The sequence below is a fragment of the Thermobia domestica genome, chromosome 10 (genome assembly GCF_964235325.1).
Source record: "Thermobia domestica chromosome 10, izTheDome1.hap1.1, whole genome shotgun sequence".
NCBI classification, from domain to species: Eukaryota; Metazoa; Arthropoda; class Insecta; order Zygentoma; family Lepismatidae; genus Thermobia; species Thermobia domestica.
Window position 1 is genome coordinate 101,924,062 of NC_137463.1, and position 24,364 is coordinate 101,948,425.

General features: G+C 35.6%; 1 protein-coding gene across 2 annotated transcripts in view; it reads right to left on the reverse strand.

The window, feature by feature from the left end:
• The window catches only part of LOC145662607 (phospholipid-transporting ATPase ABCA1-like), a 1,231,974-nt gene that overhangs the window by 454,701 nt on the left and 752,909 nt on the right, over positions 1 to 24,364 (reverse strand). For both annotated transcript variants that reach the window (XM_081728328.1, XM_081728326.1), the window contains one exon: positions 1,269 to 1,492. In XM_081728328.1, coding sequence (XP_081584454.1) covers positions 1,269 to 1,492 — 224 coding nt within the window. The remainder of the gene's footprint in view (positions 1 to 1,268; positions 1,493 to 24,364) is intronic.

The following is a 24,364-nucleotide window of genomic DNA, read 5'->3' on the forward strand; positions in this document are numbered from 1 at the left end:
ACATTTCAGTTATTTAAAATATCTATATCTTTCTATCTATCTATCTATCTATCTATCTATCTATCTATCTATCTATCTATCTATCTATCTATCTATATCTATATATATATATCTATATATATATATATATATATATATATATATATATATATATATATATATATATAGATAGATAGATAGATAGATAGATAGATAGATAGATATAGATATATATTTGAAAAGCAACATCCACTCAACAAAGTATTTATTTTTCAATCTCTGGCTCCTGAGCTTGAGGTACTACCCCAGTATTTTCCTGGTGTGTTTCGAGGGAAACTAAAAGAATATTCATTTAGAACGTTTGGCTCTGGGATTTGAATCCTGAGTGTAAGATCTGTATTACTTAAAATAATCAATCTCTTTGTTACTCTAGAAAATTGTGTTCTTCCTTCCTTCTAGAAATATAAGCGTGTGCCAAAGGTGCGAAGTGTGTCCCACGAAACGCGGATAGGGCTTCACAGATTTCTTGTGCGGCATTTTTTCTTCGTCTGTTTTTACCCTTTTAAAGTTTATTTCAATGTTTCATGGTTATGCACTAAGGCTAAGCGAGACTCTGATGATTAGATGGGTGATAATGGCGTGACGAAAGTGGAAGGAAACGGGAAAGCCCCGAGAAAACTTACGCACATGATGTTTGTTGACCACAAAGCGCACCTGGCAGAACTGGGATTCAACTAGAACCCCTTCGAGATATGAGCCACCCTCGCCCTACAAGAGAATTCCATGGTTTCACGTAGAATATGAAAGTTTAAATGGTGTTTCAAGTAGTAGTATGGCTTTAAATATACGCACAAAATTTAATAAAACCCAATATTACCCAATTTTGCCCAATAAAAGCAAATTATACCCAATAAACCCACTGGGCTGGATTTTTTAAAATCCTGGGTTTTTCACAACCCTGGTGGTACGTTGTCTGAGGATATTCGGGCGGAGGCAAGGACCGTCGCCCAATTACAAGATTTACCGCAAGAGTGGGATATTGTAGACCAGACAGTCCAATCTGTAATTGTGTGACCCTCTCCCTGCACGAACAGTGATTCTGTAGTCGCTTGGAGTAGTAACATGTACGTAATTTAACATCAGTTCTATATGTTTTAAATCTTTAATTCAATGTTATATTGAAAGTTTCAGTACGAAACTCACAGCAAACCCGACTAGAAACAAAAGAGTATTCCATCCTTAAGCCTAATCATATATTTTTATAATTTCTAAAAATAATGATTTCTTACTTCCTCCAGAGTAGCGTGAGACACTCCCCATGATTTCATACCAAGACTGGTTTTCTTCTTTTCCAGTGCACTAAATAATTCTTGGAATCTCCTTGTTGCATCTTCTCTCATAGGTAGTATGTAGTGGAGTTCATAGCCCACTTTCTCTTTCAATTCGGCTTCTGGAATTATATCGCGGATCGTATCGGATATATCACGAACAGCTGGGATATCCTCCGGTTTCTCTGCCAAAAACAAATGTACTCAAATAATCATAACAGTATGGTTTCAATGGAAAACCAATATTAGTATAATTGAGCCTCGCATTCTTCATTCAAATATACAGGTCTAAAATTTACAATAGTTTCAATCATTTCTTCTCAAAGAATTCAAAAATCAAGTGTTGTGAAAGGTAGTGAAAAACTACAGAAGTTTATTCAATTATATTGGCTCGAATTTGATTGTGCATCTTACCTAGAATATCCTGTATTTCCGCCACCTTTTATGTTTAATCTGCTGGCCACTTGCAATTACTATTGTCCGGCACCAAAGTTTCTATTTGATGCTTTCCACGGCTTAAAGACGGCGCGAACTAGACGATGGGAATGCCACTTGGGGAGTGCAAAAGCACAAGAGTCCATTGGAAAGCACAGATAAAATTCCAGCGATGTTTTCGCCATGTGACTGGATGCCTTGTCTTGGTGCAGTTTAACCTAGTTCACGTCTTATTCGCATAATGCTTGGATTTCACGCTAGTACCTTTCAATCAAACATGAGTCTGGTTAAATTCAATATTGATTTTAACGTTTCGCTACACCTTTCCGGGACGAAGTTTACTCCTGAACGAGAAACCAGCCACAATCATGGACCTTTTTGGGAAATTCTCTCTGTATAGACTGGTATGAGCTTTACCACAGTCTGTAAATACGCGCCTCATCAAGGAGGGAACAACAAACTCGCACCTATCATCTGCGACTTTACATTCATATAGTCTAATGCAGTTTCTCTTTCGCTATGGGCCGCGATGCCTCAGTGGTAGAGCGTTCACCTCTGGTGTATGCGGTGTCTGGTTCGATCTCAGTTCGCGCCATGTGAACTTTGTGGTGGACAAACACTGTGTGTATGGGTTTGTTTGGGGTTCTTCCGTTTAATCCCACATTCTTCGTTTCATCATTTAGTTTATTTCTCATCATTACCGTCTCATTTAGCCTAGCCTGCATACTGCGGGACGTAAAATTCAAATATTTCATTTTATTTCTCTTTCGCTCATCCACATGATATGGTTTCAGGGCTTGTACACTGCTCTTGCAAATAACCGTGAGGTGTAAATTCCTGTCAAGGGGCGCAGTTTATTGCCGCTGCGATGTGCGGCATTTGCTGATGCTGTGTGGTGGGATTTTTGGCGGTCTCCATACGCCGAACCACACGCAATAGCGGTGGGGTATTCTTCACGGGACACCGGATTTTATCTGCTCGCGTCTATATGATGGGTTTAGGTTAGAGATGCAAGGGCTCGGAAAAAACCGGCTTTTTTGGAAAAAACTCGGTTTTTTCTGCTTTGCTTTTTTCCTTGGGAAATTTTGGGCTTTTTTTGAAAATTTTGCTTTAAACTGATAAAGCAGACTTTGTTTCGCTTCTCTACAACAAAAAACTCATTTAATTAGTGATTGATGCAGATAATAATATGAAACCTCGAAAATAAACCATGAATTTCAAAAAGATTTTTTAAATTTCTTAACATATTTACATTATGAATTCCAAAGGATTAACCAATATATGTAATAATATTTTAACCTCTTATATACAATAAATACTTTAAAAAATGATACACAAATAACTAGCAAAATTGTATGTAGTATTTTTACTTCAAAATATCACACACCCTCTTTTTGAAACAAAATAAAGAAAACATGAGAGAAATCTGCACATCAAGAGCTTCGTTTCGGGTGGTTCTGTACATTCTTGAAATTTTTCAGTTAAGTTTTAACTTTCATATACATTTATGAATATTTCAAACAAATTTTTCATTCATTGATCACATACGTAATAATCTGTTACCACCTATCAGGTGCTTCGGACCTGCAAAATCGGTAAAGCTCCAAATTTTGTAATGCACTGACTGTTCCTTAAGCTTGTTCAGAATCGGGAAAGTATCAAATTTTCTGTTCATAGATCATATACGTAATAGACGGTTCATCTGAGCGTATGATTTCTTAGGCTGTAGAATATAAAACTACGATCACGGTTTACCCAGTCCTGAAGGTTTCTGAATATTTAACAAGAAAATTCAACATATCATTACGAAACTTTTTTTTTTTTTTTTTTTTTACAAAGGAGAAAAACTATGGAATACATTTTAAAAAAGTGGAAGAATCAGTCACTGTTCCAATTCACACGAAAGACGACAAAATTGATTGTAATAATTATCGAGGTATTTCTCTTAACAGTCTATTAATAAGATTGACCCCATACGCAGATGAAATTGTTGGAGATTATCAGTGTGGATTTAGTCGAAATCGACCAGATATTTACCATTCGACATATACTCGAAAAGAAATGGGAATATATTACCCAGTACATCAACTGTTTATTGATTTTAGAAAGGCTTACAACTCGGTTAGGAGGGGAAACATTGTACAACATTCTTTACAGAATTTTGAATACCGAAAAAAGCTAGATTTATTAAGTGTTTAAATGAATCCCAGAGTAAAGTCCGAGTAGAAAAATGCGAGCTTCCACGTTGAGATTGGCCTGAAACAAGACTATGCGTTATCGCCGTTATTATTCAGCTTTGTTCCGGAGTACGCTATAAGAAAAATCAAAGATAGGAACCAGGGCCTAGAGTTGAATGGTATTCACCAGGTTATGGTGTATGCTGATAATGTAAATATGATAGGAGAACACTCGAAAGAAATGCAGTGGCCTTATTAAACGCTTGCAGGGACATGAGTAGATGCAGAGAAATCTAAATACAAGGAAATTCACAAGGATCGTAATACGGCAAATTATGAATGCGTTAAAATATTAATTAATACTTTCGACACAGTGGATACTTTCAAATATCTTGGATCAGTATTACCAGACCAAAATCATACCCACAAAGAAATTAAACGTCGACTGAAATCATGAAATTCTTGTTATTATTCAGTTCAAAATATTTTGTCGTCGCGAATTCTGTCAAGGAATTTAAAGCTTAAAATATATAAAAATGATAATCATGCCTGTTATGCTTTATGGTTGTGAAACATGGTCGCTTACGCTGAGAGAAGAACGCAAACTGAAATTATTTGAGAATAAAATTCTGAGACGAATATTTGGATCCAAGAGGAACGGGAATGGGGAATGGCGGAAACTTCATAAGGAGGAAATACATAATTTATACGGTTAGAGTCAGAGTCATCGTTAGAGTCATCAAGTCTAGGAGGCCCAGGTGGGCAGGTCAGGTAGCCAGAATGGAAGAAAGTAGGAACGCTTTCAAAGTTTTAACTGAAAATCCAATCGGGAAACGTCCATTAGGAAAACCTAGGCCCAGATGGGAGGACAATATTAAGATGGATCTAGCATAAATAGGAAGACAGAGTAGAAACTGTATTTAATTGGATAAGAACAGAAGTCAATGGAGAGCTTTGGTGGCCATAGAGAAAGAGAGAGATAGAGAGAGAATACATGTAAGTTAAGCGCAACTGCACAACAAATATGAGTGAGTGGTTAGCTTTCGCGCTTCTATCGTGAAGTCCGGGGTTGAACTCCGCATTCGACCATTTTGACAAACGTTTTTCTTAATTCCATCTGTGAAAGTAGAGATAGTGAGTGTACTGTGAGTCCTGGCCGACTTCCTTTCTAATCGTTTTTAAATCTTTATTATTACTAATTACACTGTTCAACAAATTTTGATCGAAAGTATGTAAATTCTTTGAAATTGCGATTGTTACATTCATTTAAGCATAATATGAAAAGAAATGATAATAGAAAAATTTTCTTAGCTCAGGTTGTGAAAAAAAACGCCCTTGTACAACAGTAGCTGTATATATACAAATGTATTAATATTTGTAGAACATTTAAGCAAAATCCTTGTAAAAACCTACATTTCATTTTTTTAATCTATTTCACTGTGATGTGATAAGCTGGGGAGTTAAAAAGTACCCTAACCTATAGCTTGCTATAACCTTGTACTTCCTTTTTCAAAATTGCGCAAATACCAGTTTCACAGCGATACAGAAAATAAAGTAACCGTGGTTAAGTTAAACATTAACAATTCCGTAATAAAAATCAGTATTAACATCAAAACATGAAAAATATGTACAAATACCTTTTTGTGCAAGAACTACACTGCAATGTAGACAAAAGTTTCAAGTGATCCCTTGTACAGGATTATGTTTATTTTATTTTGAGCGTCTTCGCTTGGCTTGCCTTTTGTAGGTTACATCTGGAGCATCCTTTGCAATAGTCCAACAGTAGTTGGCCAATATGTTAGAACTCCATTAACCCTCATATCTCTTCTCCATGGCTGCAATATCTTGATGGAAACGCTCACCATGTTCGTCACTTACTGCTCCACAATCTTCGGGAAAGAAGTCTAGATGTGAATGAAGAAAGTGGAGTTTCTGAGACATATTGCAACTAAGATTTTCGTAGCACAATAACAACTTTGCTACCAGTTGTTTGTAATTTGTTGCTCGGTGTCTTCCCAAGGACTGTGAACAAACACTCTTCAAGCTTTTCCACGCAGCTTTTTCCTCACCTTGGAGAATTTCGTTGAACTTGTGATTTTTGAATAGTTGCCTAATCTGTGGCCCTATGAAAACACCCTCTTTAACTTTGGCATCACTTAATCGAGGGAATTGTCCTCTTAGGTACTTATGGGCCTCATCCTCTTGGTTCATGCTCTTAACAAAACTTTTTATAAGACCTAATTTAATATGTAGAGGGGGAAGCAAAATTCGGTTACGATCTACCAGTGGTTCATGCTGCACATTTTTCAGTCCCGGCTGAAGAGTTTCTCTGGTACTCCAATCACTTTTGCAGTAATGAGATCCACGATCTCTACTGTCCCATTCACATATAAAGCAACAATACTTGTATACCCTAACTGCATACCTAGCAACAGTGCTATTACTTTAAGGTCACCCCAAATGAGCCACTGAAAATCGTAATATTTAATGGCTTGAAGTAAACGTTTCAAGTTTTCATAAGATTCCTTCATATGAACTGCGTAACCTACAGGAATTGAAGGAAGTTCATTTCCAATATGTAAAAGCACTGCCTTTAAATCTATAAAAAGCCTCCACTCCGTACGTTCGTAATTAATTTTAAGTGCCCTCATGAGACCATTTACATCTGTACATGCCACAAGTGTGTCTTCCATAGTAAAAAATGAAGTGAACATCTCCCTATTCCGATACACTGAAATATTTATTTTTTCCTGCAATAAATTCCATTGTTTTAAGCGTGACGCTAAAATTTCGGCTTTGCTTTTCGAGAGGTCTAAGTCTCTGATTAGATCACTTAGTTCCTCTTGAGTAAGTCTATGTGGTTCACATGGAGGTTCTTCTACAACAAACGTAGGGTCCTTCGAAGTACTTGATTCAGGAGCTTCAACTTCTTGATCATCATCAGAAAAAAGATCGTATTCTTTAGGTGGGTCAGGACAGTTAGTCCTTCTTCATATGGAACAGGGCGCATTGCAGAAGGACTGTTAGGATAGATCAAGGCCCGCTTCTTCTTCGTGGAAATTCCCTTCTTGTCGGAAGGAACCATACAAAAATAACAGTCTCTGATGTGGTCGCTTGGCTCCCTCCAAATCATGGACACTGCAAATGGCATTGAGCGCCTCTTCCCATTAATCCAATTTCTTAGCTTGCTGGCACAAGTGTTACACACAATGTGGGGTGCCCAAGATTTATCTTGGTCTCCAATTTTACAACCAAAGTAATATTGATAGGCTTTTCTTATTAGTGGTGTTATAGTCTGCTTTTATGAGGAAAATGTCACTTCCCCACACACGTAGCAGAAGCTATCCGCACTGTTTACACAATTTCGCGGCATTTTTGTTTATTGAAATCCTCAAAATGTCACTTGAAATAGTTCCGACAACTATTTAAAAATATACATTCGAAATACCAGTATTTTTGCGTACTTGTAGTTGTATTTTTATGTCCTGCACTACACAAACCTCACACCCAAAACGCTGATAACTGCACTAAACCTGTCTTTTCTAACAATAGCAGAACACTACTGAGATAAGGAACACAATGAAACGAAGCGTTCATATAGTTTCTCCAGTGTTGCCAGATCAGTGTAACATTTTAAGCCAAACGAAGCAAATATATTTATTTTTAAAGCGTTATTATTAGACATGCCTGTAAAACGAAAAGTAGAGCTAATATTCGAAACTAACTTTCAAATTCGTGATCAGCACCACAAAATCAATAAGAATTAGCTGATTTTGTTCAATTTACATTTTCGTTGTTGAACAGTGTTACCAGCAGTGACGGATTTGCGAAGAGGGTTAGGGTGGGAATGTCTCGGATTGAAGCCTCTATCCCGAAATTACGGAATTTCTAAAACAAACCAAATATTAGTTTTGCCTTTACTCATAAACTTCAAGCTGTCCTCACATAAAAAATTAGTATTTTTTAGAAAAACTAAACATTAATAAGAAAAGCCCCTCCCAAAATACTTTTCTGAATCCGCCACTGATTATCGGTATAAAATGGTCTTCACGGTTGTATCTGGAAGATTATAGCTGAATATACAAACGAAACGAAATATTTGTTAGGCCTGTACTCATAAACTTAAGCTCCTCTTAAATAAAATTTGGGAATTTTTAGAAAAAACAAACATTATTCAGAAAAAAACCCTCCCAAATATTTTTCTAATTCCGATACTGATTATTTCCATCAAATGGTATTCAAGGTTGTGTCCGGAAGATTATTGTTAAATCATTGCACAGCTACAGTATAACGGAAATGTGGAAGTACGCTCTGACAGATATATTGAAAAACGTACGCTCTGATTGATATATTGAAAAACATAAGTTTAACTATGTGCTTGAAGCTAGAGTACTAAGCTCTAAGAAGTGAAACACGGATGACTAAAAAGAAATGATCTAGAGAAGAAAAAAGTCGATAATTCAGAAGTTAAAATAAAGTTAAATAGCTTCTAAAATTGCCCTCAAATACTACGTACTTTATGTTTACTTTAATTCATAAACCATGTGCTCCATTCATCATGATGGTGAATTCCAGATCGAAATATGGCATTTAGGTCATGGGATCTTATTTAACTTTAGAGTATACTATAAGAAAGCTATTTAAACAGAAAAATCATGAAAATGAAAAAGCAAAAATTTCCAAAATTTTCGTTTTTTTTTCAAAAAAAGACGGCTTTTTATGTGCAAAAAACCATCGATTCAAAAAAGCATCTCTAGGTTAGGAATCTGTGCTGCCTATTTCAATGCGATTCAGAGTGGCACTACCTCCACGAAAATTACGCATTTTACACATTTGTATGATGCACGACCTGCCATGAACCTACTGTCGGAAAGGGGCACTTTCAACCCCTCCTAGAATGTGTTCAGTTTCGGGAGCATCAGACTACATTCGACTATACTGCTCTACTGCGTGACTAAGGAGATACTGTTGCTTCTTTAGTGGCAATCTGGCGGAAATGGATGTGTATGTGCGATACAGTTTCACATTGAATTCGGCTCAAGATAACAGAATCAACCTCTGTAATATAAACTGAAACATATGAGTTGTTCAAAATAGAAGTTAAAGAAACTCTCCAATAAAAAAGGAACTCAATTAGTAGTTTCAGCTCTATTGTATTGAAAAATTGTATAATTAGCCACATTATGCTGAAGTTGTATGAAACTGATGTTTTGTTCAATAATATTGCAATTCACAATCAATGCGGTTAATATCATTTTAATTCAACGATAAATATGTTAAGTTCTCACGCTAATAAACGAAGGTATTGCTAAAATCACATATGAGTTATCTGGATATGTATGTAGCTCCTTAACATACGCTTCATCCGTTACTTACTTCTTTATGTTTTTGTGGTATTCAGGAATGAAAATTGAAATGTAGTTATCATCACTGCATTCAAACTCTCCCTGCTGGTTTAATAGCTCTCGCGCTTCTCAGGTTGACGCTGTTCCGCGTTCGATTTCCGATGGAAAGTCCTTGGAATTTGAACGAATTACGGTGATTCGAATTCTACATCAGATTGTATACCCATATCTCATATAGCTTCGATGTTGAATGGGATTATAAACTCAAATTCAACCAATCACTGTATTTAACATGCTATATTAACACCAGTGCAGTCAATCCTGCCTCCTATTTAATTTTGAGGGCGAAATAGTTAAAGGAGATTCAAACCATAATAAAGGAGATAATACAGAGTCTTAACTTTATTTATTCAACTTAACAGAAGCCTCATAATAAAATTAATGAGTTCATTTATGCTTATTCTTAAAACCTAGAAGACCATCTTCCAAGGAATGGTACATTTTATTGCAAAGAGAATAGTTCCTACATCTGTACCAAGTCTTGCTCTTTGAAATTCTGAGCGCAACTTAGAAAACAATATCAATACACATATCACTCTCTACCTATGAATCCAAGAGAATGATCTTCAAGCCTAAAATTACACACGTCTCTTTTCATGTGCAACCAAACTTGAAGCATCACAGTATATCCGGAAATCTAACACATCTGGTTCTTATTCACATAATGAAACTTTCTAAATACCTGACGAGGGGACAATCTCAGCACGCACATCTTCAAATCTCTTCCATTTTAAAGGATTTCATATTTAGTGCTAAAAACGTAAAGCTCTTGTATTACTATACCCTGTTATATAATCCTTTTAAAATGAGGAAAAGATTTCCAAATTTTATTCTGAGCCAACAGCATGTTAAGAGTATTGTTTTCATGTTACAATTCCTCAATTATACAGCAAATAAGCGTATAGTTATTCATTTATTCGCAAATTATGCCACATTACCCTTTAAGGATACAGATGGTTGTGAAAATAGTAAAACAGGTCAAAAATGTAACTTTCAGATTAATATGACCTTGGACTAACTTTCACCCTTGGACTAACTTTCACAGCCCTAATGCGACGTGGAATTGAGCCATAGATGATGTGAATGATAACAAGTGGAATATTACACTAGTCTGAGCTCAACAGACCACTTAATTTCCTGAGAGAGGGTGGAGACGGAAGTTCGCACGGGTTTCTATCTTCAAAACAAATGTTCAAATTGTTCCGGTCTGGGTATTCACCGAGCTAGAAGTGGTTAGGTTTTAGGATTTAGATTTCTGGACTTTCGGCATTTAGCCCTTCATGATTTGAGGGATGACGTCCCTCGGCGAGCACACAATCCGGAGAAAGGGAAGGAAGAAAGCGGCCTGGGATCATCCCGGCAATTGCCTGGTGTGAATGAGGAAAAACAGGAAAACATCATTTAGGGTGGCTGGCCTGAAAAAGCTTGTTACACTTTTTCGACCGAGTGGGGCTAGAAGTGGTGTTCACTTCTTCCCGATGTTTATGAAACCACAACACAACAGGTTCAGCCGTGTACATGGGAACATTATCATCCTGGAATATGGCGTTATTCTTCGGAAACAACATCTGGACTTTTGGGTGCACAAGAACCTCTAAAATAGAGAAAATCACGAACAGTAATTCAACCCATATGCACAGAATACATTGTAAGCCGAGATATTCCAACCCACAGTATTACAGAGCGACCACTACGATTCAGGGTTGAGAAGAGACACAAAGGATCATATGCATCTTTGGGCGCCCACCACACATAGACATAATTGGCTTAAAAGAAGGTGAACAAAGACTCATACAAACATACCAAACATTCCAAACACCAGCGGTCGATGTTGCATGTTTGCAGCACAATTACTTCGCGCTAAAGGGTTGTTTCCCCTTATTAATAGCATTGCCCTTATAGTAGTAGATCCCACATGTTGTTGGAGATGCTGCTTGAGTTCCTCCGTCTTGCACCGCTGCCACACGATGGTTCTGAATGGCAATTCACTTTAATCCTCGCATGACCTGCAAGTGAAGGTAGTCTTCTAACAATTGTTCCTCTTCCTCTATGTGGCTTGTCATTAGTTTTGTAAGTCATCATCCCTTATCCTTGTGACATGCGCAAACACTTATTGTTGTGACGCTTGCACCACAAGACTGAACGCTTTCAGGTGCCCTTTTTGGAAATTACAGAGGTCACTGATTTTACACTATCACTTTCTGCTCTGTACACTGCATATTGCTGTTCAACTGCTCCTCAACTAGTCCGGAGTACGGAGTGTCCCCTAACACGCCACCTCCAACAGCCAGGCCGGCTGATCGATGCCAACAAGATATCTGACGTGTTCCAAACTACATGTGTTTCTACAATTTTCATAACCATTTGTATATTGAACAAATACGAGTTCACCTCAAGGACAGAAATCCTTTCTCTTTATGTTAAGCTTAATATGCACTGCAAAATGTGACTGTTATCTAACCAGAGCACCAATATACTGAGATTAGTTGAGGGTGAATGACACTAATCAAGCCAGCATTTCGTTGTACTTTAAAGTAGTAGAGACTGACAATTTCTTTTACAACGGAAAACGGTATCGGTTCAGTAGAAGGGCGGACAGGCAGAAATGAAATAACTCCGAATTGATTTCCTTCAATTATCATGAAGAAAATAACATTGCTCACATTCTCCGGAGGCTGAAGTGCAGCTGATCAAGGTAACGTTAAACAGCATATGAAGACAAGAGGTGCTAATAATACGTGTAGTTGTTGGTAAATTTGCCAATTAAAGCTGACTATTGCTACGTTAAATCGGAAATCTCTTTATCACGAAAAGGTATTCAAGAATTAGAACAAAGACTATAGAAGATCAATTGGAACTTTATCAAACTAAGCGAAGGAAGAAGGAAATGGAAAGCTAATTAAACTAATAAATGAACACTAGTTTTGTGACAGAATCTCCTTATGAAGCAATGCTGATAGTATTGGATTCCTCATAAGCAAAACCTAATAGTAATTTGTTGAAGATAGATAGTTCGAGTTCACTGTCAATGCTGGAATAAATTCAGGCATCAAATTACAACGAAACAGTGTATGCCCACACAATAAACCCGGAAAAGAAATGTATGTATTCTTTCACATAACACTGAGAGTATAGAACAGAGAAAGCAAGTACGTAAATAATATGACTGCAACAGATAATCAGCCAAGAAGAGTCAAATACAAATGTATAGGAAAACTTGGTATATAAAAGACAAGATAAACCTGGAACTCTTTTAACAGAATATTCATAAACTCAGATGAGTACTGTGAATGTCTTCTTCAAGAATATCTCTCACTGAAATTTGACAAGATGGTAGCCAAATAGATATATGATATGCGATTAAAGGATGAACAATCAACATTGGATACGATGAACGAATTCTTCTTAAACGGTATTGCTAGTGAAGTAGAGAACGAAAGCAAAGATATACAGTATGAAACGTTTCAACTCATGGAACCTTTCTAGAAATTAAGTAATATGAAGAGAAACAAGATTTGGAATCTCCTTGCTTAGAACATTCCGTAAATAATTTAACATGCAATGGTTTGAATCGCCTTTTATTACTGATACGAAAGTACCATACACTGTAATATCCACCGGTAGATATGCAAAATACTTCAGAGATTGCTTGTTGAAAAAACCCACAGACATCATACTCGATATTGAAGAGAATACAATATATATCTTGTGACTAATCTAAGTGATGAAGACTGTTAATGCATCATATCATTATTTTGATCTTTTTTATTTGTGAAAGAACATTGAAACAACAATTATGGGTTTTAATTGACTGGAATGTTTTGCTACTAAGGAGGTTCAGGAATAGTAAAAGAATCATGGAGTTATATCATTCACTTTATTGGTTTATGTTGAGGCTTTTGATGGACATTAGCACCATTCTATAATTAACATGGCAAAAAGTTTACGCTTCCATGTCCAAATACGTTCATTACTGTTTGGCGAAATCTGAATGGAAGAGGCAGAGGTTAACAAATAATTTTCCTAAATACGTATACCAATATGAAAAAGAAATTTAGCAAGGCTCAAACCAAATTAATATTAGTAAAAAGAACCAATTACTACCAAACCAATTCACACAAAATTGTATTGTGAACCTGGGTTTTTCACAATAAAGTGCTAAATTGCAGTAATGCAGTTTCCATAATCGTGTTTAAAATTTTATATGTGCTCTCATGATTTTTGATGAAATTTTGATTAACCAAAAATTCCCTGACAGCATACATTTCGACAACACACTAAAATAAAATATATTTCACCATGCTGTTTGATGGTTGTGTTGTTTACGAACAGATTGTACCATGTTTTACATAACGTAATAAAATAATTTACAACATTGAGTTACAATATTAGACATTTGTTTATGACATACAAACACGCAACAAAATAAAAATAATAAGATTAAAATAATAAAGTTAACTTGTTTTTTTTAATTATGCTCTTTAATAATTAAACTTGAAGACTATGGTGAAAACTATGGCGAAGATGGTTACCACAATCTTTCTGGGAGATTTTAAAAGTGCCAGGAAGGAAGAAAAACATACAGCGTCAACAGGAAGCAATCTAAGAAATCTCCATACAATGAGTCATGGAAGAAATGCCTTTAAGAAGGAGAGGAAAGAAAGGAGAGAATGCTGTTGTATAATAAAACAGTGTGTATTAAACGTTTGTCAGATTGGAGTGACTGTAAGAAGAAGAGAAAGACAGATAAGTTATTGACGACTGAAAAGAAAAACAAAAGCTAGTGGAAATGGTTATTGATGTCGCTGTTCAGATATCATATAATGTGTTGTTTATACGAAACTAATTTGTGCTTCAACGATAAGTTATTTCAATAAATTCAGAGGGTTTTTGTATATGTTTATGTCTGTAAATAAAGGAAATTTGCTGGATATCTACTCGAAACCTAGAAGTTTTTATGCCTTTAATATAGGAGATTTACTTTACAAACGACTTCCGAACGACAAATTTACATTCACTTAAATTGATTAACAGTGACGACGAAATGGTAAGATATAAACTGTATCTTACTAACAAATAGGAAAGAAGAAACCTTGTAGAGCAGGTGAGGGATGTAAAGAAAATCAAGAGTGAAACGTGTTAACTAGAATTTACGAACAGTTTCTCCTCAATAAAATAAGGTATGGATATTTGTGAAGCTAAGAACGAAATATGAAAAATTTTGATGGCTATAGCTACAAACCTAGAAAGTACTATGAGTAAAGGAGCGAAAAGACAATTTTAAAAGCTGCTAAATTATAAGCAAAATACAAACTTCCAAATATCTACAATAGAATTTGTAAAAATGCAATATAATACAAAGCTTCTGACAGACGAAAAGTCAATTTAAAAGTGATCTCGAGGGGAAAAAAGCAGTTGAAGACAACATAATCGTGAGAATGCAAAGTAGAACAAAACCAGCTTATGCAAATAGGGAATAGTGCTAGGAAAAAGAGGACGGGACAAACACTAACTACGGAAGTACATAAAGTGGTACTCAGGTATCTGTATGTGTTATATATCGCTGGAAAGATCACACCTAGTATACCTCACATGTGAAATATCTCGCTTGAATGAGGCCTGTAGGATGCGTGGCGACCATTTGAAGATCAGAATAAGGCACGCTCCGAAACAGCAAAAAACATGGACAAAATAGGAAACTATGATGTAATTGTTTTGAGACGTGGTATATATAGGTTTGAAAGGTAGCTGAATACGAACCTAACATCAAATGTTTACAAATCAAAATGGCGGACACAAATTACACAAAAATTAAGCTATGGATCTGAAATTGGATATATAGAGATACTCGATGTCGCTATGAATGAATCGGATACCAAAACATGTAAAATTCAAAATGGCGGATCCAATATGGCGGACAAAATGCCAAACACTGCTATGGAACTCAGATTGTGTAGGTAGATGTTTTCGTGGTCGCTGAGTACGAATTCAATGTTAAAACTGCAAAATGCAATATGACAGATCCAAAATGGAGGACTAAAAATGAAAAAAAAGTACAGAACGAACATATGTTATTCTTAAACATGTAGTAGAAAAATACCTATAGTATATAAGGGGGCAAGTAGGGGAAGATGATGTTTTACAAAAGTAGGGAGCGTGTATATATATATATATATATATATATATATATATATATATATATATATATATATATATATATATATATATATATATATATATTTATAATCATGCCAAATTTCAGGCACAGAATGCAAGGCAGGTTTTGTAGCGCATACAAAAGATTTATGATACGAACAGATTGCAAATCATAGACAATAATTATTTTACTACCAACTCGCTCTCCCGCCCCCGAAGAGATACGCGGAGATCGTTGACACATTTTATATATCGTTGAAAAACTTGCATCGATTATACTTTTCATCTGTAATATCTCGCAAAAATGACGCCTGTAGGATACGCTGGGCCTATTGGCAAATACCATCTGAAGATTCTAAGAATGACAGTGAAAAGTTCGAGTTTAAAACATCGTTATGCTTCCATAACAATCTTTCCGGTTTCATATTATGCCGTGTACACTTGTGAGAAATATATATGACAAATATCCACTCTCCGTAGTAGGAATGGTACTGACACCGAGACTAGTTTCGATTTTGTCTCTGTCTTGTCTGTAATTCGAGCCCATGATGTGCTTTTTTAAATCGAGACGCAGCCCAAGTTCATCTCGATACATATACGTCCATTCTGTAGTTTTCACATTTTATCCGCCATATAGGATGCATCATATTGCATTCTGCATTTTAGCATTGAATTCGTACTCCGTTACAACGAAAATCTTTATCTACTTGCTTTCAGTTCCACAGCAGTGTTTTGAATTTTTTCCGCCATTTGAATTTTACATGTTTTGGTATCCGATTCATTCATAGCGACATCGAGTGTCTCTATATACCGAATTTTAGATCCATAGCTTTTTTTTTGTAATTTGTGTTCGCCATGTTGGATCCGCTATTATGATTTCTAAATATTTGATGTTAGGTTTGTATTCGGCTACCTTTCAAACCTATATATACCACGTCTCAAAACAATTATATCATATTTTCCTATTTTGTTCATGTTTTCTTCTGTTTCGGAGCGTGCCTTGTTCTGATCTTCAAATGGTCGCCAAGCACCCTATAGGCCTCATTCAAGCGAGATATTTCACATGTGAGGTATACTCGATGTGACCTTTAAAACGGTATAGAACACTTTCAGATCTCCGCATACCACTCCATGTACTTCCCTAGCAAGCCGCGAAGAGATTCTATAGTGGATTCAACAACACAACTGCAACTTATATCCAAACAAACGATATGCGAAAAATTTGAAAGAACCAAATACACATCCCGTGCAGCAAGAAGAAGCAGAATTCTTGAGAAGTGTCACGTAATCTACCGCATAGAAGAGGACACAAAGAAGATTTATATAATTAAAGAACATTAATTTAAAAAATATTTACGAGAGTACTGAAGCACTGATTATAAAGACACCAATATACCTTTCCCATTCAAGAAAGCATTCTAGATTTGGGAATAAATACAACATAATTGATCCAATTAAAAGTATACGAACTAGTAGAAAGATCAAAACAACTATGATTTACTCTTCTATGCTGCGCTCATTGGTTACGGAAAGAAATAGGTTTTGGATACTATATTGATGTTAAATCTATGGATATCAAAGAAGAAAGACTCTTTCTTAGTTATCAGAACACCGATAAATATGCGGCAGCCAATATTAAACACTTTTGCTTTATACAAACAGTAAAAAATGAGAAGGTTGTCAATACGAAATATTCTAATAACTAAGTTTACTATAAAATAAACTTGATCCTTTAAACAGGAAGAATAGGCCTGTCAATGAAGGGTTGAATAAGGAAAAAAAATGGTGGAAAGCTGGAACAAATTATATTTTCTTTATATAAGTGACCGTAACAACATACTAATTTTGCACCGCGCTACCACCCTGGATTTGGCCGCCAACTTGGAAAAATTGCTCCAAAAATTAGTTTTTTGTAAATATCTCGCATGGAATGCATTAGAGAACAAAACATGTTATCACTAAAAATAATATACACTAAGTTCTCTACAAAACATGTTCCCTTCATTTTTTTCTCTAGGATGCACCATTTAGATGTTATAGGCGTGGCAAGTTACGCACTTTTCTTTCAGCATCACTTTGTAGCAGAACCTTAACGAAAATTTTCTGATACTATTTTGCTTTAGCGATTTTTTTATATATAAATATAAATTAATATATTTTTCATTCATTGCAGGTATGACTAAAGATAAGTAATAAGGTCTATTAAATTATCTATGTTCAAGATGTCAGTTGAAAAATGTTTTATCTGTGAGAAACTTCTCGGTGATGGTGTTACATGTATAATAAAAGAAAACGGACTGAAAACATTAGTAGACTGCAGTATTAAAGTGAAAGATGGAAACGAATGTCAACTTAAGGGACTGAGAAGTGCTACACTTCATGAAAAATTTAGTAAAGTTTTCAGAAAAACAAAAAGTAGCAAAGCGTTGCTATCAAACGTACTTTATCACCTACGCCGATAACCCTTAGGTCAGAAGTACTAAGATTTAATTTTCAAGAAGCCTGCCTGTTTTGTAGACAATGTACATCAGAAGAAGTTTTAAAGAGACAGAGTAAAAAACGTGTGAGTGAGCGTGAGAGTGAACATCGCGTCGAAACCATTCAAGTTAAAGATTCTATTATGGAACCAGCCGACAGAAGATATGACGACTGGGGCAAAGAAGTTAGTATTAGGATTGGCAATGATCATGATTTAGTTGCTGCTACAACCAGATACCATTCCTCATGCATGAAAAAGTTCTACAAGATTTCTTCTGGAATGAAACGTGGTCGTCCGATAGATTATGTTGTTTGAGATGCCATGGCTTATGCTTTCAACTGCCTTGAAGCTAACAAGAAAGAGTGGCAATTTTCATTCAGTTAAATTTTTCAGGATTATAATGATGCACTACCAACTGAAAAAGCAATAAGAACTACACTGAAAGAAAATTAGTCTGAAGATATTATTATATCAACAAACAAAGAATGCAGGGTGAAGAAGAACCGAAACTTGAAAGAAAGCTGCCTCAACATAAGATGCACAAAGTCCTGACGAAGAGAGAACATTAAGAAAATGCTTACCACCATAGTTTTTATTAAGATGCACCGCAAGTCCTACTTGCGATGAGGATAAAATATATTTTGGTGTAGCTGCTGCAATTATGATGTGAGAAATTATGCTTTTTTTTTCATTTTGTACTATTGCCTGTCTTGCTTTTCAAGATAGTAGTATTAAGAAGGCATTTTAAGGTCCCAAGAATACATGAATTAACGCCATTCAAAGATTATCTGCTGATGACTTTCATCAGTTTCGTAAACCTGCGATCTGATATCTTCAGCTATTATTTGACCGGCTGTCATTATGATTCTCAACATCTCTTCGTCCATATACTTATGCTTTTGACCATCATACCAAGCATCCGTAAGAATTTTATGCCATGTATCACGGAAGCAAACTATGGGCTTTATGATTTTGTTTGTTGGTATAATAATATCTTCTGAGTAATTTTCATTCAGGTTAGTACTTATTGTTTCTTTCAGTTGGCAGTGCATAATTATAATCTTGAAGAATTTCACTGAATGAAAATTGGTTCTCTTCCTTGTTAGCTTCCATAATAGAATCTTTAACTTGAATGGTTTCGACGCGATATACAGTCTCACGCTCACTCACAGGTTTTCTATTCTGTGAATTTAAAAATTCTTCTGATGTACAATTTCTACAAAACAGGCAGGCTTCTTGAAAATTAAATCTTAGTACTTCTGACTTAAAGTTATCAGCGTAGGTAATGAAGTACGTTGTGATAGCAACGCTTTAATACTTCTTGTTTTTGTGTAAACTTTTCTACTCTTTTCATGAAGTGCAACACTTCTCAGTCTCTTAAGTTGACATTCGTTTTCATCTTTCACTTTAAAACTGCAGTCTACTAATGTTTTCAGTCCGTTTTCTTTTATTATACATGTAACACCATCACCGATAAGTCTCTCACAGGTAAAACATTTTTCAGCTGACATTTTGAACATAGATGATATAATAGACCTTATTACTTATCCTTAGTCACACCTGCAATGAACGAAAAATATATTAATTATATATTTATATATAAAAAACCACTAAACCAAAATAGTATCAGAAAATTTTCGTTAAGGTTCTGCTACAAAGTGATGCTGAAAGAAAAATGAGTAATTTGCCGCCTATAACATCTAAACGGTGCATCCTAGAGAAACAATGAAAAGAACATTTCTTATAGAGAATTTAATGTAAATTAGTTTTTGTAATAACATGTTTTGCTCTAAAATGCATTCCATGCGAAATATTTGCAAGAAAAACTAACCTTTTGCAGCATTTTCCCAAGATGGCGGCCAAATCCGGGATGGAAGAGTGGTGCAAAATTAGTATGTTGTTACAACACTTATATAAAGAAAATAAAATTTGTTCCAGCTTTCTACCATTTTTTCCTTATTCGATCCTAAATCATCCCTTATTGACTGGCCTAGAAAGAGAGTTATTTAAACAAACTTAGAGCTTGTAACTTCACTGACATAATTCTCTTTGGAAATGTAACAAAACCGTAAAATGTGATGGAAAAGCTTAATTTGAATAGTGAATTCAAGTTGAAAATTAGTATGGGTAAGTAATCTTGAACAGATAGTAACAAAAGTCACGGAAAGAAACTGAAAAGACAGAATCCGGCATAGTGAATGTCAACGTCTACTTGGGATAAAAGATTTTCATCGGTGACAGCATTAAAGAAGAAATTGGCAGGTGATTCCTTTGTAGGAAGTCCAACAAGTCAAGAAAAATTTTCTAAGTCCAACTTCGGGTATCTTCGGGAAAAAGTAAACCAGGTTCGAACCTCGAAACCAACCTTTGCAATCAGGAAAAATCTTGCAGATGTGTTTTTCTTCTTTTAAATATAATAAGACTTGTTACCAATTATATATAAAAAAGCATCATTGATTGAAATACTTAATGATACAATATTTCGAAACTGTATTAATGCCAGCACATGCTTGTTTGTCATTTTGCTCTCCATACTTAATGGAATATTTAGATACGTAAACGAATCTTTCCATATGTAAAAGAATGGTGAAAGTTAAGACATAGAACATTATTCTCTCGTGAGTACTAAAATAAAAGTCAAAGTAGAACAAAAACAGCGTTTGCAGTGGATATGAATGTAATTATTATCTTAAATACAGCTATATATCGCTAGAAGTATTATTGGAGGAGCGCTTGTGTTTACTCGGTGGTACGTTGTTGGATTTCAAATCGTAAGGTTGAGGGTTCGATTCCCATCTGAGTCAATGTTTTTTTATGAAATTCTATTTTCCGCAATGCATGAAAAATTATATAAAATAATTCCATTAAAATACATCAGTTGTATATATATAACATATAATCATTGCAGAACATAGTGATTATTATGTTTAAAATATAACAGGTGTTCACAGTACGTTGATATTCTATGATATATGTGAATGTTAAATACAAATTAAGAAAATAATATCATCGCAATGAATAAATTATGTAGTGTATTTATTTGCAGCCATTTGTCATATAGAGGTTACTTCTGAACATTCGTATTACAGCATGTCATTGATATTCTTGAAAAATTATCCGAGGCATAAAAAGAGGGTATAAACAGAGAATCCAAAGTCGGAACGCTCGCAAAAAATTCATGAACCCCAAAGGTCACGTGAGCAGACTGGAATTGTCCTTATGAAGGTCTTTACACAGCAGAAGGTCTTTACATAGATTTTCAATTCAATACCTGATACATGCTTTTGCAATGTGGAAGTGGTGATGCCTTTGGTCGCTCTCTCTCTCTTTCTCGCTCACTCACTCTGTATTTATATATATGAAAGTGGATTATGTGTATGTTTCGACATAATTCTGATATGTCTAGAGCAATTTTAACCATATTTCTTACAATCTAGAAAAGAGTACTGTCGGGATACATATCAAAAATGCTAGAAAAGGATCGATATTAGTATCGAATCCATAGTTTCGTGGTCGCTTAAGTAAACAGTTCTACTTTCAATTCAAGTCCAATTAAGCTCCCATTAGCACCCAGGGTGGTTACGTAGCGACACAAAAATATTGAAATCAACCAATATTAGAGTCGAAACGTAAGTTTTCAGTGCCGCATTTCCCATTAGTCCAACTAGGCCCGTGCATAGAGGGCAACATATTTGAAGATCGCAAAGTTTAAAATTTTAATTTTTTTCGTATGAAAAAGTTAAAAAAATCGTGAGCAAATATACTATTTCATGAGCAATCCTCTTTTACTATTCTAATATATTTAATGATAGCGAAGAAATCTGAAAATAATTCAGAACATGTTTCCCATTTATTTTTTGTTACGTAATTGTAGCTGTAGCATCTAGTGAGTGGTATTTAACTGCAATAAATTCACTAATTAAGCATATTCGAATTAAGTTTTATTTGTAAGTTAGGGATCAAGGGACGGAGAAATGTGTAGTTATTGGGGGCGCCGAGAGCAAAAGTGCGTAGGGACGCCGAGCTTCTAAATGCAGCACTGTTCGCTAAATTAAATGGTAGAAATTTTAATGCCATTTAAGACCAAATTTAGTCCTAGCGGTGGCAGTATCCGTTTGCTGTCCTAGGAGGAATGAAAGGGGCTGATATCAAAATTATAAAAAAAGACCTACATTAGTGTCGAATCTATAATTTTGGGAGTCTCTTAGGTAAAGAGTGGAACTTCAGATGCCATGTAAGTTAAGCCCTCATTAACACAATGAAGGAGTTTGTGAAATTTGTGGCATGTAGAAATAATTGAAAATAACCAGTGTTAGTATACAACCCATGTCTTTCGTGGTCGCCAAGTTCATTGGAAGCAGTTCTGATGACCTTTAAGTTTAAATTCAACTTCCAGTAGGAGTAATATCCCCCAGCACATCTAATAAAGAGAGCGTATTCTGGAATGTCTGGGACAACCTTTACCAAACTTTGGGGACATATTACTTTCAATCTAAGAAGAAAATATTGTAGTAGTATGAAGTTATGGAAGTTGGGAGGTGTGACATGTAGAAATAATGAAAACGACTGATCTTAGTGTTTTATCCATAATTTTCTCGGTCGTTGAGATGGATAGTGATGCTCCCAATGGAGGTTACATCCAAATTCATCCCCATCCTCACAGGATGATGGCCTGGGAGAGCTAAAAATAAAATCTCAAAAATTACTTAAATATTTGTCGAATTCATAGTTTTCGGGGTGAGAAAGCGTTTCTAATAAATTTGGAAGGTAATTTGTACCCACGTCAAGATGGGCTTTTTAATGATATCAATTTCTCACCTTAAGAAGAAATTACCATTACAATTATGATATTAAGAAAACCTTCGCAATCGATGAAAAAATTATGTGGATGTATGTTTCGCATTTTAAATGAAACAAGACATGTTAAAATCAAAGATAGAGTGGGTCAGTGGGTCGGTTGGTAAGTGGGTGAAATGGGTCAAGATTTGTGAGTGGATCAGTGGATCGTGGGTCAAAAGGACGTGACCTACTGCAAAACACCACTCACCGTAACTCACACTGGCCCACCCGGTGGCCACCCTTTTAGTCCAAAGATATTTCGTCCAAAGAACATTTCGTCCAGAGACATTTAATCCAAAGACAATTGGTTCAAAGGACATTTCGTCCAAAAGAGAATTGGTTCAAATGACATTTCGTCCAAAATACAATTGGTCCAAAGGACATTTCGTCCAGGAATGTTTAGTTCAAAGCACATTTCGTCCAAAGAACATTTGGTCCGGTAACTGTTGGGGGTCAAGGGTTTGTTTCTATTAGAAGAGTAAAAGTGATTCATATAACATTATTACTCAGTAGCTTCTTATTTCTAAAGGAAATTTGAAATAGAGATTTATTCCGCAATTTTCATTTTGATAGAACAAATAATGCTGAGATATTCAGAAAAACGTAAACGCCTGAAAACAATATGGCCGAACAACAGGAGTAAGGGAAAGGTTGCAGTATGAAGTATGTTGCTGTAATAACTACTAACATGACATCTAAAATTTTCGTGTTGTGAATGAAATAGTTCTAAAATAAGTACCGGTAACTAAAATTAATGGAGTTTAAATTTGAGTAAGTTAAATATTAGGTATTCAAACGCTTGTGTTAGAAAAGTGAAAAATTATGTGTCAAGTATCTTTGAAGAAATACTGACAAGGAAGGGTCACGCAGTGGCTCCGCTGAGATCCGAACGAGACAATTGTGTTTCCATTTGATATGTTATAACTAGACGAATCCCAAAGTTATACGTGCCACCGGGCGGAATGTCGTGAGTTACAACATATCTTGTAATATAAAAGCTACAAAGCTGGCAAAATAGTTTGAACCGAGTCATGTGTTCGGAAACGGTTGGGTAAATGGAAAACTCGGACAATACGTATTCCAACATTTTCAAGGACACACTGTTTCGGGTTTGCCCCAGGATCCTCGCAGGGTCCCAGACGGGATCCAACTCAATTTTTTTTAAATGGTAAGGGGGGTTAAGTAGCACATCGTTTGAAAGCTTTTGTAAAATGAAAGAAAATGCAGCTAGACTCGACTCTCTACGACAACCCTGTGCAAAATGGCGGAGGATCAAAATGTAAACAAAATCTTAATTGAAAGTTCCATTGCCACCCCTATAAATCGGAAACGGTGAGACAAATATGAAAATAGAAAAAGGAGTGTGGAATTATTTTCAAAGTACAACAATTTAAGTTAAAGCGTCTTGTCCCAGGGTGCCCACAGGGTCCCAGGTGGGGTCCAACTAAAAAGTTTCAAATGGAAAGAGCGGTTAAAAAGCTCATCGTTTGCAAGATCTCGTTAAATGAAATTAGATTGAGCAAGTGTTGACTTTCTACGACAACCCTGTCCACAATTGTGGCGGTC